This window comes from Thunnus maccoyii, chromosome 22 (assembly GCF_910596095.1).
Source record: "Thunnus maccoyii chromosome 22, fThuMac1.1, whole genome shotgun sequence".
NCBI lineage: Eukaryota > Metazoa > Chordata > Actinopteri > Scombriformes > Scombridae > Thunnus > Thunnus maccoyii.
In genome coordinates, this window is record NC_056554.1 from 22,993,516 (window position 1) to 23,010,115 (window position 16,600).

General features: G+C 39.1%; 1 protein-coding gene across 3 annotated transcripts in view; it reads left to right on the forward strand.

Annotated features, from left to right (window-relative positions):
- The first annotated feature begins 3,359 nt into the window (after nt 1-3,359).
- Nucleotides 3,360-16,600, forward strand: part of LOC121889665 (endophilin-A1-like) — a 32,430-nt gene continuing 19,189 nt past the window's right edge. Inside the window, exon 1 of one of the 3 annotated variants that reach the window (XM_042401818.1) lies at nt 3,360-3,569. In XM_042401818.1, the coding sequence (XP_042257752.1) occupies nt 3,525-3,569 (45 nt within the window). In that variant the 5' untranslated portion in view covers nt 3,360-3,524. Of the gene's footprint in view, nt 3,570-8,703; nt 8,886-14,134; nt 14,452-16,600 lie in introns of those variants that run through there. The other 2 variants (XM_042401817.1, XM_042401819.1) reach the window with 2 other exon arrangements.

Consider the following 16,600-nt stretch of genomic DNA (forward strand, 5'->3'; position numbering starts at 1 on the left):
CATGCAAACACACCTCTCATATGTGAACAGCACTTCTGAGGTTTCTCACACTTGAGTCATCTGTCTTTTTGGTTGTGTATATAGATAGAATACAGTAATTAAAGGATGTTACCTGCAGATTTTTTAAAAACAGTTTCCCTGTTTCAGTAAGAAATAAACAACATCACACTGAACTCTAATTGTTTAGAAGGCCGAGCCTGTGATGTTTTTATTCTTCAGTGTTTGTGGCTGTGCCTTGAGTGACCAGACATCCCGAAACATTCAGTACAGTCCTGAATTATGAGCAGATGTCCTGAATCCTGAATCCTGAATCCCGTCCTGTTTGTCCTGAAAATTTGACTGTTTGATAGTTTGAGACGGGCACTGTTATGTCTGTAGCCTACATGAATTATGGCTGTTTTTTTTTTTTTTGTTTTGTTTTTGTTTTAGTTGTGTACAGTAGTACCATACTGAAATTAAACCATCCTGATGAAATTAATAAAATAAAATAAATTTTATGTAACAGATAAAGAGTTACACACAGTTAGATACAGCACAGTCATTGTGTTTCTTTTTCCTAATGACAGTCAGTTGACTTCAGGAACAAAAATATTAAGTTTTAGCGTTGAGTTGAATGTAATATATTGGAGGCAATGCCCACCCCAACTCCCCTGTCCTGAATTTTACCCACTCTCATCTGGTCACCCTATAGAGGCCCCTTTAATCAACAGTATTATTGTTCTACTTCAATATATTCCTGCTATAACTCCAGTCGGCCACTGGGTGGCAACAAAGACACACAAACGTCTGCTGGTATCCTACCACTGGCCAACAAAATGTAACTTCTGATTTTCTGTTTTTATAGTAACATCAAATATGTATTTTAATGCAAAAAACAAAGAATTTGAATATTTATGCAGCAATATTGTGATAATAGCTGCATTCCATATACATATAAATACAGATAATTAACGATTATTCAAACATTTTCAATATTCTTTAAATCTTTAGGAAAACAAAGATGTAAAAATGCCTTTAAATTATGAAAACAACTGGAAATGTAGATTCTATGGTATCCCCCTTTTTCTCTTGAATTGTATTATATGCATTGTATTTTTATATTGCGTTAGGTTATTAAATTTGTTCATGTATTCATTTTTGTTGCATCTTTTTTATAGTTTACTTGTGCTTGAGTAATTTCTTGTATGTTTGTCATACAGACTGAATGCTTGTGTGTTGAAATGTTTGGTTAATAGTTAACTGGTTAATAAGTTTTTTTAAAAACTTGGAAACTGGAAAACTGAGACATGAGATAAATGCATAAAGAGAGCTGTGGTTGTTTGACTTTCAGTGCAGCAAAAGCTCAAAAAGAGCAAATTAACATCATCTTTACTCTGACCAAGTTAAGCATCTGGTTGATTGTGTCAACCAAAAAATTTGTTTTTTTTATTTTTTTAAATGTCATCAATATAAATGGCTGTAAGCTGGCAGAGTCTTAGTGGGTTGTTATTAAAGAAATATGCTCTAAAATATGTGATGGCACAATTTTCATGGTTACATTAAAATTGGACAAAAGTTTTCTATTGTTCAAATGATTTTTTTCCTATCTGGATGAAATCTCTCATTTCCCAGCTGTAAGTGAATGCACCATTAGCCCCCTCCTGAGCTGTCCATGGTGCTGAAACACTGAAACCCCTCGATGTCTCTCATTCATCATTCAGATGTTGTTTCGTCTCGTGCGGTCACATTTACGATCACGTGATCTTATTAATATTGTTATTATTCTTCTATTATAGCAGCACGAGCACAATAAATTATCTCGTGCTCAAGGGGCGACGCGGGGAGGCTCGTGGGGGGCGGAGGGCAGCGTGATAACGTCACAGAAATCGTGACGCTCCCTCTCTGTCGCTCTGTCACCGAAGATCGTTTGTGTTGGAAAGATGGAGGCTTCAACCAACGACTAAAAACACTAAAAGTCCCGCATTCAAAATCTTACTTCAATAAAAACACAGACGTATTAACAATTAAATGTACTTAAAGTATCAGAAGTAAAAGTGTTTATTCTGCAGTAAAAAAAAAATAAAAATAAAATATTTATTATTACAAATGACATTATTAGATTATTAATACTGATGCATTAAAGTATATGCAGCATTGCAGTGTTACGGTAATTTGAGGGAAAGAAAAGAAGAAAGTTCTGGTGCATTAATTTTGATTTTCTGTGAAGTATTGGATGATGTCTTTGGGTGTAAAACTGGCCTAGGTTTTTTTCTGTAAGGGGTCACAAGCCAATGTCAGTAGTGGAAGAAGTATTCAGACCCTTTACTTAAGTAAAAGTACATAAGTATTATGAGCTTGATGTAGTTTAAGTATTGCAGTAAAAGTACATAAGTATTATGAGCTTGATGTAGTTAAAGTATTACAGTAAAAGTACATAAGTATTATGAGCTTGATGTAGTTAAAGTATTACAGTAAAAGTACATAAGTATTATGAGCTTGATGTAGTTAAAGTATTGCAGTAAAAGTACATAAGTATTATGAGCTTGATGTAGTTAAAGTATTGCAGTAAAAGTAGTGGTTTGGTCCCTCTGACTGATATATTATTATATATGACATCATTAGATTATTAATAGTTAAGCATCAGTGTTAGAGCAGCATGTTACTGTTGTAGCTGCTGGAGGTGGAGCTAGTTTACACTACTTTATATACAGTTAGCTAGTTTAGTCCAGTGGTTCCCAACCTAGGGGTCGGGCCCCTCCAAAGGGTCAGCAGATAAATCTGAGGGGTGGTGAGATGATTAATGGGAGAGGAAAGAAGAAAAAACAAAGTTCTGATACACAAATCTGTTTTCAGTTTTTGGACTTTTTCTCTAATCTTTGATTTTTGCTGAAATATTGGATCATTTGAACATTTATTGAAATGAAAGCATGTGAGAAGTTTAGAGGGAAAAATCACTATTTGGTGGAGCTGTTAACAACTCATAGACATGTGAAATGTGACCCCGACTACACACTGCTTTTTGTAAGACGTCAAAAGCCAAAAAGGTTGGAAACCACTGGTTTCATCTTTAACAATGTGTTGTATTTTAAAAGCTTGTTATATTATCCATTGTGTCAAATCTTCATCTGAAAAGTAACTAAAGCTGTCAAATAAATGTAGTGGAGTAGAAAGTATAAAGTAGCCTGGATGTTTCCCGCACTTGTTTACCATTTGGGTGACCCATCTTTTACAATAGACGATCTCTCTCTCTCTCTCTCTCTCTCTCTCTCTCTCTCTCTCTCTCTCTCTCTCACTCTCTCTCTCTCTCTCTCAGACTGAAAATAGATCCAGCTGGGTTTGGTCTGGCAATCATCGGCTTCTGATTCCAGTGAAAATATTCCACCCTAATAAAAGGACAATATATTGACGTCTGGGCAGCGTTAACCGCAGGATTTACCGCCGCTCGGTCCTAATTACTCTCAAGAGCCTTCATAGGCTGTTTTGAAAAAAAAAAGAAAAAAGAAAAAATCTTATATTTCTATTTTAATTTCTCCGCAGCCGAAGTGATGTCTGTGGCGGGGTTGAAAAAGCAGTTCCATAAAGCCACTCAGGTAAGAAGAGACGTCTGTTTGTTTCTGCGATCACAGCACGTTTAATGTTAACAGTCACGCTTTTCTGATAATATCATAAAAAAATAAGCAACTGTGATGTGAACACTGTTATTCCTGTTGTCCAGTGGGCACCAATATCACAAAATATCGTTAAAATGTGCATTAAATTCTGCTTTTTTTTGGCTTGGTATTCGCATTTGAGAATATTTACGTTCCCATTATAAATATATCTGTTTGTCACGATAAAAATGCGTGTTTTTATATTTTAAAAACGCACATTGCGCAGAAATGACGCTTGATATTGGTTCCTCAACATGAAGTGGATTAATGGGTGATATATTGAATGATTTCTCGCGGTGTTTTGGTGGGTGGGCAGCAGCAGCAGCAGCAGCAGCAGGGTTTACCCCCCTGTAACACAGACGGTGGGATGTAATATTACGTAACACAAGACGAGCTGAGGCCGTCTGTGATTGGCTGTTGCTGCACGCAACAGGGAATTCCCTCCATCCTCCTTTTACATCCATCCAACTTCCTTTCATCCCTCCATCATCCCTTCGTTTCCTCTTAACATCCCTCCATCTTCTCTCTTTCTCTTTACATCCCTCCATCATCCGTCTGTCTTTTCATCCATCCATTATTCTTAAAACCATCTTCCTTTTTCCTTCTTCTCCCTCTGTAGTCATCCCTCCATCCTCCTTTACATCCCTCTGTCCATTTTTACATGTCTATCCTCATTCTGCACCTCCTTCCACCCCTCCATCATCCCTTCATCTTCTTTACCTCCCCTTATGATGCCTTTAAACATCCCTCCATCATCTTCTCTTCATCTTCTCCTTCATCTGCCCTTTTCTTTCTTTCTCCCTGTAGTTATCCTTTCATCATGTATCCCTTCATCATCCCTCTATCGTTCCTGTCATTCCTCCAAATACTCCTTCATCCATCTATCATCGTTCTTAACCTTCGTCCCTCCCTCCACCTTTCTTCTCTCCAGTATTCATCCATCCATTCTAACTTCCTTTTACATCCCTCCATCATGTCTTCATCTCTTCTCTCTCCTTTGCTTTTTGTTTCCAGTTATCTCGTCTCATCTCCTTCATTCATCTCAGTCTATCTTTTCATCCATCCTTCATTCTTCTAACCGCTCCCTCCCTTTACATCTGTCATCATCCCTTCATCTTCCTGTCATCTCTCATTTTCATTTGCATCCCCTCATCAATCCTTCAATCAATCCTCCATCTTTCTTTTTCCTTCAAATTATGCCTCGTTGTCGCTCCAAACATCCTTCTAATTGTCTCTTAATCCCTCCATCATTCCTTCCTCCTTTTTTCACCCCTTAATGGCACCTCCGTCTCTCAATTTTTCTTGTCATCCCTCCACTCCTTCCTTATCTATCCATCCTTTCTATTATCCACTAGCTATGTCTGTCTTCCCTCCATCATGTTTCTATCTCCTCCGTCCTTTTACGTTTTCAGTCATCCCTTCATCATCCTCCTATCTTCATTTACATTTATCATCCCTCCTCTATCATCATCTACACATCCTTTCATCATCCCCCTTTTCATCTTGTTCAACATCCCTCCTCGTCTTTATTCCTTTACATCCCTCTATTAACTTTCTAAACATCCTTCCATCCTTCATCTCTCCATCACACATCCTCCCATTCCTCCGTCATTCCCCGTCTTCCTTCATCCTTACATCACTCCTTCACATCCTCCTTTACACCAACCTGTTATCCTTCCTGTCATCTCTTCATCTTCCTTTACTTCCTCTAAACATCCCTCCATCATTAAAACCCCACATTATTTATCATGAAATTGTTCAGCTAATAATAACAATTAATCTGCTGATTATTTTCTTGATTCATTGTTTTGTCTACAAAATGTCTATAAAATAGTGAAAATGCTCGTTATAAATTAATTTAAACTCAAGGTGATGTCTTCAAATATCTTCCTTTATCTCATCAACTGTCCAAAATCTAAAGATAATCAGATTATGATCATTTGTGACACAGAAAAGCTTCAAATCCACAAAACTGAGAAGCTTCAACCAGCAATTTGTTCATTTTTGCTTTAAAAATGACATAAAACAAATATTCGAGTATCAAAATAGTCATAACAAACGTTTCAGCTCTACAGCTGATGCTTTGTGACAGTCGAGATGAAGAGAAACAGGAAAAGCTTCAACAGATGCCGGCAGGTTTTTATGACCTTTTCAATTCAGATTAAAAGAAGCTGACGGGAGCAGAAACAAACAGAGAGATTTATGAGGAATCTCTTTGACCTTTTGACCTCTTTAATGCCGAGTCTGAATGTGACATGAAGGCAGAGACACGGATCAGACTGACGGACACCTGACGTCTCTTCACTCATCCTCCTCTTCCTCTCACTGCTGTCTGTTTTAACCCCTGAGGGTTAAGCAAAAACGCCAAATATTTCCTGGTTGCAGCATCTGAAATGTGACGATGTGTTCAGTTTGTAAAAAGAAAAACAAGACATTTGACAGAATGATAATGGGCCTTCTGCACTGTTTTCTGACATTTTATAGACAAAACAAAACAATGAATCAAGAAAATAGTCGGCAGATGAATTGATAATAAAAAAATTACTGTTAGTTGCTCGCAGCCAAAAGAATCAAAGCTCAATCCAGCATTTAAAGCTTAAAACACATCATCAGTAAAGCTAAAAACAAAACTCAGGCATGGACATCATGTAATATTTGTTTGTAGAATCAGAGTTTAATGGAATATTGTGTTATTAATCAATATAGCTGCATCAACAAGGAGAAATATGGACAAACAAAAACCTTTTTAAATGACTTTTTCAACCGTTTGTTTATCCTCCGTCAAGCTGTCTGAGAAACTGAGTCTAAATCAATAAAAATGTTATTTGTTTGACACATTTCAGACAGTAATCTGATCCCGAGAGCTTCACTAACGTCATTAAGAACTAAAAGAATGTGGATCAACATCAACACGGAGAGAAGAAAAAGTGTAAAACGTTTCCTGTTTGAGAGTCTTTTGTCCCGGCTGTCTGTCATCGGGACGGATTCCTGCACTTTCGTTGCGTTCGTCAGTGATGCTCGTAAAGAGAGGTGATGATGTTTATTGATCCCTGAGGTGGAAAGTGGGTCACTGCAGCAGAACAGAACAGGAAATAAAAATAAAAAAAGTACAGCAGTAACAGCAGCTGAGACGGAGAGAGAGAGTCCTGAACGCTCAGACGGCTCCAGAGGACGACATGATCTGTGAAACGTCCTCTTTACTGGAACGTGTCTCCTAAAGCAGTGAGACTCGTTATTCATTATGTAACGTAATCCATCCAAAACAGACATATAAGGCTGCTGTTGAATCATATTTGGATGATAGATTATATTTTTTCAGCGATTTAATTCAGATATTGGAAAGACATTTCACTTGTTCCTCGGTCTCAGTTTATTGTGCGAAAACCATCATTATTTATTAACTTCATACAAAGTTCAGTAAACAGAAGATAAAGTAAATCAATATTTGATGTGAGCAGCTTTGTCTTCAAAACAGCAGCAGTTCTCCTCGGTTCAGTGTTTCAGGTACTTGGCAGGTCGGTTGTTCCTGCATCTTGGAAGAAGTTGCCACAGTTCTTCTGTGGATTTCGGCGTCTCTCTGTCTCTTCATGTTAATCTCAGACTGACTCCATGATGTTGAGATCCAGCCTGGTCGACAATAAAACGTCGGCGTTGTACGTTTCTGCAAACCACAGATTCGTTGAATCTCTACATTTCAACACGTGTAATATGTATCATATCAACATTCCTAAAGTGACGTAGTTCACATGAGATCTATATGAATTGAATCTTATTATGAGGAGGAGGAGGAGGGATCTGTGGATGGTTAGGAAGTTTGTTGGAAGAAAGTTGGAAATCAGCAGAGAGCACGGTTTGACCCTAACCCTGGCCCTAACCCTAACCCTGGCCCTAACCCTAAGCCTGGCCCTAACCCTAACCCTGGCCCCAACCCTAACCCTAAGCCTGGCCCTGACCCTAACCCTAACCCTGGCCCTAACCCTAAGCCTGGCCCTAACCCTAACCCTGGCCCCAACCCTAACCCTAAGCCTGGCCCTGACCCTAACCCTAACCCTGGCCCTAACCCTAACCCTGGCCCTGACCCTAACCCTAACCCTGGCCCTGACCCTGACCCTAACCCTGGCCCTAACCCTAACCCTGGCCCTAACCCTGGCCCTAACCCTAAGCCTGGCCCTGACCCTAACCCTGGCCCCAACCCTAACCCTAACCCTGGCCCTAACCCTAACTCACGCTCTTTCCTTGACCCTAAACAAGTTTTTTGTGTCTAAACCTAACCAGACCTTAACCACAGTGTTGTCATATCATAAAACATCAATATTCAACTGATAACGGCCGACACTGAAACGTAGATATCCAACATATCTGTGGTTTGCAGAAACGTACAATGCAAACGTTGTATTCTGGCGATCGGGTTGTGAGATCAGAGACCATCTGCTGCAGGACTCCTTGTTCTTCTTGTTGATGACGATAGTTCTTTATGACTCTGGCTGGATGTTTTGGGTCATTGTCATGCTGCAGGATACATTTTGGACCAATCAGATGCCTCCCTGGTGGTTTTGCTTTATGGAGAAGAATCTAAACATCTAAAGTGCCTAAAACTTTTGGATAGGACTCTATATTAATGAAAAATGTAAAGAAAAGAGTAAAAAATCAATAATTAAGATAGAAAAACTTAATTTAACCACACCTTAAGGTCTTATAAATGGGGATTTGGTCTCTAGAATATCCTCAGTAATCTTAAGCCGTCCTCTGACTCCTGGTTGATGACCTTTGACCTCTTCCTGGTGGATTCTGTGAGCGTTTTTTGTCTGGTGTTAACAGACAGCTGATTTGTTTCTGGTGTTCGCTCAGTTTTAATTGTCATCACATTTATATCTCAGAGCTTCTGGAGGAATTTAAAATAAACCCGTGTGGTCTGATGCGGTGTTGTCTCTCTGAGGTGAGGTGTCGACAGCGCGAGGAGGACAAGCAGGCGGGGAACGGAGGCCCGAAATAGATCTGTGAAGCAACAGTAGACGTTAGCTGAAATAAAAGGGGGCAGCACGAGACGTCAGAGACCCGTAACTCACATGTTTCTGTCACCGTGAACTGACATGAAGCTGCTTCGTCTTCTCTCTGGTGTCGATTAACCTTCGAGACGGCTGGCGCTGTGATCTGGTCGATCCACATGGTTTATTCATGACGATGCACACAATGAAAAAAAAAAAAGCAAAGGGACCTACAACTGAGGGGCTGCAGGGTGGATGTTGTGTTGCAGAGGTGAGAGATAATTACAGATGATTATATGCAGCGCCAGTAAAACATAACTACAAAGCACTATAAAGTAATTGCAGGTTTAAAACTGTAATTCAGTATAAAAAATAATACACAGAAGAAAGTCACAACCCTTCAAATATAAAGGGACAGTGTGTTATTATGAAATTACGAATCATTTGTTCATTATAAGGTCAACGAAACAGTGAGTTCATGGTGGAAAAACAGGATGCTTCTGTTTAATTCCCGTGATTTTGTCCAAATTCAGACTTCATTTCCTATCAGCCACCACTCCCTCCACCTGACAAGGGATAAATGTCTTCTGTCATCCATAATTCACTAAATTGTGAAAAATATTTGCTCTGTAAGAACTGTTTTGTGCCGTAGACAACAACGTTTCCCCTCCAGATACAACCGGCTGGAGCTCGATGAAGCTGACAATTATATCACATTATAAATACAGAAACAAAAGTGACAAACAACAGTTAGTGAAAAAACAATCAGGAGCAAATGATAACAAACAAACATGTCAACAAGGAATAAAAGTGAAAGTTGACCATAAAACAGATGAAAACCCAAAATCCGTCATCCAACCTCAATATTTTCACTGATACAAACTTTACATAATAATGATAGAAAAATAAAAAAGTACCACCGATAATGCACTTTCATGCAATCTCTATGGTACAAAATGTAAACAAATATAAAGAAAATGTCCATCTGGGAAAAGTCAAATCAACCATTATTGCACACAGTAAAGCTGCACTATACTAATCAATATTTTAAATCAACAATGGGTCAAATGAGCATCTGTAATGTTAAATGTGTAGCTTGTAGACAATTATCCCATGACGCTTCAGTTCCTTTCAATTCTACAGAGCTTTATAGTGAGTTTCAGCTCATTGTTTATCTGTCCGGCTGCAACTTTACTGTTTTGTTTTGCTCTTACAGCGTTGTTCTCGGTTGCAGCAGGCAGCTGTTTTCAAAGAAAAAGCTGTAAAAAGCCGCTGTACACTACCTGCTCAGCACCAAACGGCAAACACAATTAGCTGAAGACTAGCTGGTGAACATAGTGGAGCATTTAGCCGCTAAAGAGCCAGATATTTCCCTCAGGGGTTGGTGGAGAACAAAAACAGAGCTAAAAGAGAGTGAATATTGGTCTTACATTCACCAGGTGGACAGAAACAAGACTCCTACTGAATGATAATGTTGCTCCATAACTGCTGGATGTGAAAATAAGCTAGTAGGAATGTGACTTCTTCAGTAATAACCATTCAATAATCTTTCCCTCCACACAAGGGAATCATAGAAAACACCACATGTACTGTAGTCTTGTGATACCAAACAGTCGGAGATCTCCACTTACTGAAGTCTGTGGGTTTCTAAATGCACGGTTAGCTGCTTGAACGGCGGCGAGAACAGCCGCTAACAAACCTACGGCCCTTACATTTTGTCAAGGACACACCTTACCAGAAAAAATGCTCTCCCTCCATTCTCCTCTGTAGTGATCTGCATATCTCCGCCCCAGTATGAAAGGCTGCCCTAAAGACTTTTGATTGGATCTACAATGCAGGTTTTTTTGGACTCTCTTGTTTCTATCTAGTTTTAACAACAAAAGCTGGGAGATTGTCCTCAGTCTGTATGAGCGAAGCATTTACAGACCAACCTGTGAATCTACAGGTACTGGACAGCCCAGTATTTGTATCTGTATTTGAATAAAAGTGAAAAGAGGCTTAAAAATCCTATTTTTGCTTTTATTACGCTTTTAATTTTAGACAATTCAAGTGTTACAATAAGTGTTCATGAATAAACCTTATATAATCTACCTTACGAAGGAGGTCCCCACACCGGGTCTCAAACTGGAGTCTCCCAGATTATAGACAACTGTGCTGACTACTGAGCTACAACTTTACTCATCGTTTCATTGCAGACAGACCTCTAACTAACAAATATTTTTAAAAATATTTGTATGAAACAAATATTCGTAAAAAAAAAACAAAAAACCACTATTTGTGCTTTGCCAAATAATGTATTTGTATTTGGACACACCCCTACTGGATATGATACGGAAGACTTTTATCAAAATTTCAGTTTTAGCAGCTTTAACAAGAACCTGGTCAGTTAATCAGGATTATCTCTGTTTAGTGAGGAGATAACGTTGCTGCGTTATCAATGACATCAGCTTTATTTAACCAGGAAGTGGTTTTTATTTGGATTTTGTTTGTTTTCAAGGAGCAGAACTTTTTGCGATCCTGTAGATCGACAGGTGTGTCGGAGAAGACCACGGGTCGACTATAGTAGGACAGAGAACTCCTGCACGGACTTCTTCACTTGTAATTAGAGAAGATTTATTGGGAACAATGTTTCAGTACACAGACGTTCATCAGGTTAACAAAACATTGTTCCCAATAAATCTTCTCTAATTGCAAGTGAGGAAGACAGTGTGCAGGAGATGACAGTCAGAGAAAGTGAGCGCTCTTTCTTTCTAATTAAGGTTTGTTGGGTTTGTGTCCTCAGGTGGGTGTTTATTGTCTGTCAGTAGTGAATCAGCCAATCAGAGGTGAGGAGGAAGCCGTGCTATGTTTGGAACATTAAAACTTGATATTAACGCCAACTAAATGGCCACAGAGACTTGAATCTAGGACACATCTCAGCATGTGTGTGTTTTATACATGGATCATAAAAACTAGAGCTGAGCGAGTGAGCGAGCGAGTGGTGGCAGCGTGAAGCCAACTGCCAAGTCAGAGTGCCCTCGACCAAGATGGCTGCTGTTGCTGCTGCCACCGCCGCAGGAAATGGGACACCCCGGTCCACCTGGCTGAATAAAACATGAGAGAGAGAGAGAGAGAGAGAGAGAGAGAGAGGAGAGAAAAGAGATGTTGATAGACAAGACTAGAAAGAGTCAGACTAAAGTCAAAACAGAAGAAAAATGAAAAAGAACAAAGGAAAAAAAGAGGCAAAAAGTAAGATTGTTTACTTCGACTGCAGTGAGAACCAGGCCTTTATTTCTAATTTCCTGTTTATATTTCATCATATTTTTGAAAAATGTCTCATTGTTGATGCAAACTGAACACCTGCTGTCTTGATAATTCTGTTGTTTTTTTTGTTTTTTTTTTAACAGAAATACTATTTTTATTCACCAGTAACTTCTACTCAACAGTTTTTTCTATCACTGTTTTAGAATAAGTCTGGTGATTTTCTATTTTCTTCTTATTGTCAACAAATCTCATGTTTGGATCCAAACCAACAATGAACTGATCTACTAACAAGCATTGTGTGTGTATCCAAAACCTGATATATCTTATTCCTCTGTGCAGTAGACCTCTGTTGTTGTCCAGAAGCTAGTAAAAACACGTCAATGAAGAGTTTGGTCACGTTAGTTTGCTTAAAAACGGCTCCAAAGAGCAAAAACAATGATAAGATTGTAGGATTGCAGGAATGTGGTTTTGTTTCCAGCTTTGCTAGCTTGTTGTGCTACGTATCATAACCTCTTGACTTTCCTACATTGTACATGTCTCAAAGAACTTCAGTACAAAATCAAGAGGTTGTGATATGTAACACAACAAGATAGTGAAGCTCTGTTAACGGACTACAGAACTGTACACAGAACTACTCTCTGGAGACTGAAAACGTGATGCTGTTATTAGTCTTTGGAGCCGTTTCTAAGCAAACTAATGTGACCAAACTCTTCATAATGAAGGAGCATGTCACCCAGTGCAGTGGTGTGGCTCATTGATGTGTTTTGAATAGTTTTTGGACAATGGAGGAATAAGATATATCAGGCTTTGAATGTGTATTCAAAACCTGTATCAGTAGTGTAACGGATTACAATTTGAAATTCAGTGTTACAGTTACTTTTCAATCCCAGTTACTTTTACACATGAAGGGACATTTGGGGGGGGTGATGGGGTTGCTGTCTTACCGGGATTAATGGAGGGTTGATAACATGGTTTCTGTGTTTGGCTGACGAGGAGAAATGTGACTTGCTGTAATTCCATAGTTGTCTTATTCACATATTGTGTGTTGTTAGCTGACTTGCTAATGTTCGCCTCAGGTACGACTACATTCAGGAGTCACCTGACGCTAGTTTAGTTCAGAGTTGGAGGGAGTGGGAATCGTGCAGCTGAGGTTGGGGCTTCTGTTTGCTGTCACTGCTTGTTAAACCGCAAACGTCTCATTTTCTATTTCTGCATGTGTCAGATATAAAGGATGCAGCGTGTGGGTGTGGAGGATTTTGAGTTGTTTAGGCTGCCAGTTTACAGAGAGGTTTTTATGATGATTTTTATGTCAGTAGTTGTAAGCAGCTGCCTCAGGATGTTTCTGCAGGTCTGTCCAGTATCATCTTGCGTTGCTGCTGACAGTGTAACATACGGTAGGCTGTAATATACTCTCCTCTAATATCTCTGTGACTGTCATGTGACCGCCTCTTATATTAGTCACAGAGCGCTTTGCTTCAGAAAGATGTTTTTTTTAGCATCACTTAAGCATAACTTCATGTCAAAGCGTTCCTTCTTTATTTCTGTCACAGTACAGCTCTGCTCTGATGGATTAATATTTTCTAATTGTTTCAGTTCCTCTAATATGACTACTGACGCCGATAAATGTGTCTGCTGGTTTCTGACAGCAGGACTTGAAGCTCTGCAGTGTTTTTTTTCTCTCTTTGAGATTATTTTTGTGAATTAAACAGAGCGGAACACGTCGTCTTTTATGGACATTTTAGGGCTGTTGATGATGCTAATAGAGACAGAGCGCAACACGTCAAAAACAATCAGCGCCATAATATGCAACCAAGGGCTGAAATGCTAACAAAATGCCTGTAGCTAGCTAAAAACATTAGATTTCAGCATGTCAAAGGATTATTTCAGCACTCTATGTCTACCAGAGAGGAAAAGGCAGTTATAGCATGTGCAATACATGAGGCATCACATCTACAGTAGAGATAACACAACTGTATAGCAAACCTCCACCACATAACAGGCTGGCATCACACTTTTCACAGCTGATATGGCGACTACAGCTTGTAAACAAGAGTCGAGGAAATTACACACGCAGACATGCAATCATTTCCCATTCAGACTCTTTTTACAGTTAACATTTCAGCTGAATGCAGGTTACTACTCTGTGATTTACACGTCTATTACAAACACTACGTACCTTTTATGCGTGCTCTCTATGACCAGCAGTGTGTCCCGGTATATGTGTCATGTTTACGGAGGTTTTTGAGCTGCAGGTCGGGTCTCTCACCACATAGCACACAGTCCTGTACCATTATGCAGTCTTCTTAAAGGCTCAGTTTTTCAGTTTGGCAGCTTATAAAAACTTCATTCTGGGTTCTTTACCCTGTTGGTTGTGCACCCAACTACACAGCAGCTTTTAGGTATTTTTCTGTTGTTTGCTAGCAGACAGAAGTGACAAGGAGGCACCTTCACTCAGTACAAAGTCAATGGAGAGTGATGAATTGTTTTCCCCTCCGAGGTAGACGGGACTTAATTGCACTCTATGATGAAATCTCGGGAACGTTCACCTCCTCATGAGCCGGTGACGTTCATCAGGCTGAAACGAGTGATTTATGGTAAGTTTGTGCAGTTAAGAGAGTTTATTGAATCCGACTTGAAAAAGGCTTAGAGTTTTAGGAGAAGAATAACAAAATGTCCAAAGAGAGGGAAACAAAAAGATGTCAAATTTGAATCAGATTTACTAGCAATGACAGGAAAGGAGCTCAAATAATGAATAAAGTATGATTGATAGATAATGTATCAATAATCAAATCAAAAAACATGATATTAACATGTCAGAATTGCTTTATTTTATACGGATAAATAGAAGAAGCAAAGGATCTAAAACAGTATGTTTCTCTGTTGCTTCCTCATCGAACACGCCTCCGTTCAGAAGACAGTGTTGTCGTGGAAACCACACACACGTGTGAAGAGAAAGCAGGCATGACGCACACACACACACACACACACACACATACTGGCAGTGCTGCTATCTGGTTGGCTCACTCAATAATTGATCGCCCTTGAGGGCATCACACGTGACGGAGAAGCAGAGAAAAAGGGAGACCCGAGTGTGTGTGCGCTCGTTTTTCTATCTTTGTGAGGACCCATATCAGTTAAAAACCATCACTGTGAGGACATAGCTGGATCCATGCTACTTTAAAGGGCGGTTTGAGGGTTCAGACTTGGTTTTAAGGTTCAGGTTGGAATTAGGTTTAGAGGCTAGTAAATGCATTATGTCAGTGGGGGTCCTCAGAAGTATATAAAGACAAACTTGTGTGTGTGACAGTGAAAAAGAGAGAGTGCTGCATTTCCTTCCTGGCTGTTATTTATTTTCCTCCTCACTCATCCTCCTCTGTGACCACAGTCTTGGGTTTCAGTGGTGTATTAATCACATTTACTGTCTCAGTGCCCTTAACCTTTTGACCTCTGACCTCCTCACTATGGGATGCCTGTAATGTCGATGATAAAAGTTCAGCCGATGTGCATCAAGACAATTCATCTCCTCCTTTTGAAAGCAATGAAAACTGTGAGATTGTAGTTTCTGTTCACTGAAGAGGAGCTGCTCCTGGAGGCCGAAATATTATGTTGAATGAAATACAAATCGCAACTGTATCATAATTATAGCTAGACAGATATATCAGCTGATATTAGCTTTTTGCAGATAAATAGATAGATAGATAGATACTTTATTTATCCCAAAGGGAAAATAAAATGCCACAGCAGCCACCCGACATAAATCAAATCAAAATACAAAAACAAAGAACTAAAAAAGGTAAAAGAAACCAATGCAAAATATATATATTCAGATATAAAATATGAAAATACTATGAATACAACAGATTTGATGGATAATGTAATAGAATCAAAAAATCATGTGAGTATTAGCCGGTAAGAAAAAACTTTGAAATGTAAAAATCCAGCTGAAATCGAACTGCTTTTTTTTAATACTACAGTAACATATCTGCTCTGTAAATCATCTGTCCTGTGTCATGTTTTAAATTCTTGGGTTCACCCTTGTTTTACACTAATTCTGTGTAATACCGTTCCATCATCCACTCGCACACCTGCAGTCCTTGTTTCCATACAGCAAATCAAATCTTCATAAAGTGATAACATGACGCTCTATCATCGGCAGAGCAGACGGTCACACTGAGCCTGATTGCATCCTGCTACACAACACAAGAGCCACAGACTCTGAACAACAACCCACATTAGCTTTCCTTCTAAAGTCTCCTTATCTAACTTATAAACATGAACACACGTCTTGTCCTGCAGCTTAGCTTGTTGGATTAGCCACTAAACAAACATTCACTGGGGAAAAGTGCACCGCTAACAACAGTTAGCAGATTAGATTGCAAATTAGCTGCTCAGCTGTGGCACATTAAAGATGTAAACATACCTGCAAATGTCACCTTGAGATGCTGGTTTGGCTGCTGCTCGTCAAAGCAGCACACTGTCTGTCCATGACTCGTAGCTACTGTCTCCGTTCTGTACGATACTCAGCTAATGTCAATCAAACACAGACACCGACACACCACTCCAGTCAGCTGAGACTAAAAGAAGCATTTCTGATATTTCCTTTTACTTCTTTTTTTAAACAATAAAAAACTATTATCAATATATATTTTTTTAAAAAAACATGTTGCAAAATGTGATTTCAGTTGGATTTTAAATGAATTGTATCTAATGAAGTCATGATATTATCTGCGTAGATGTAAAATA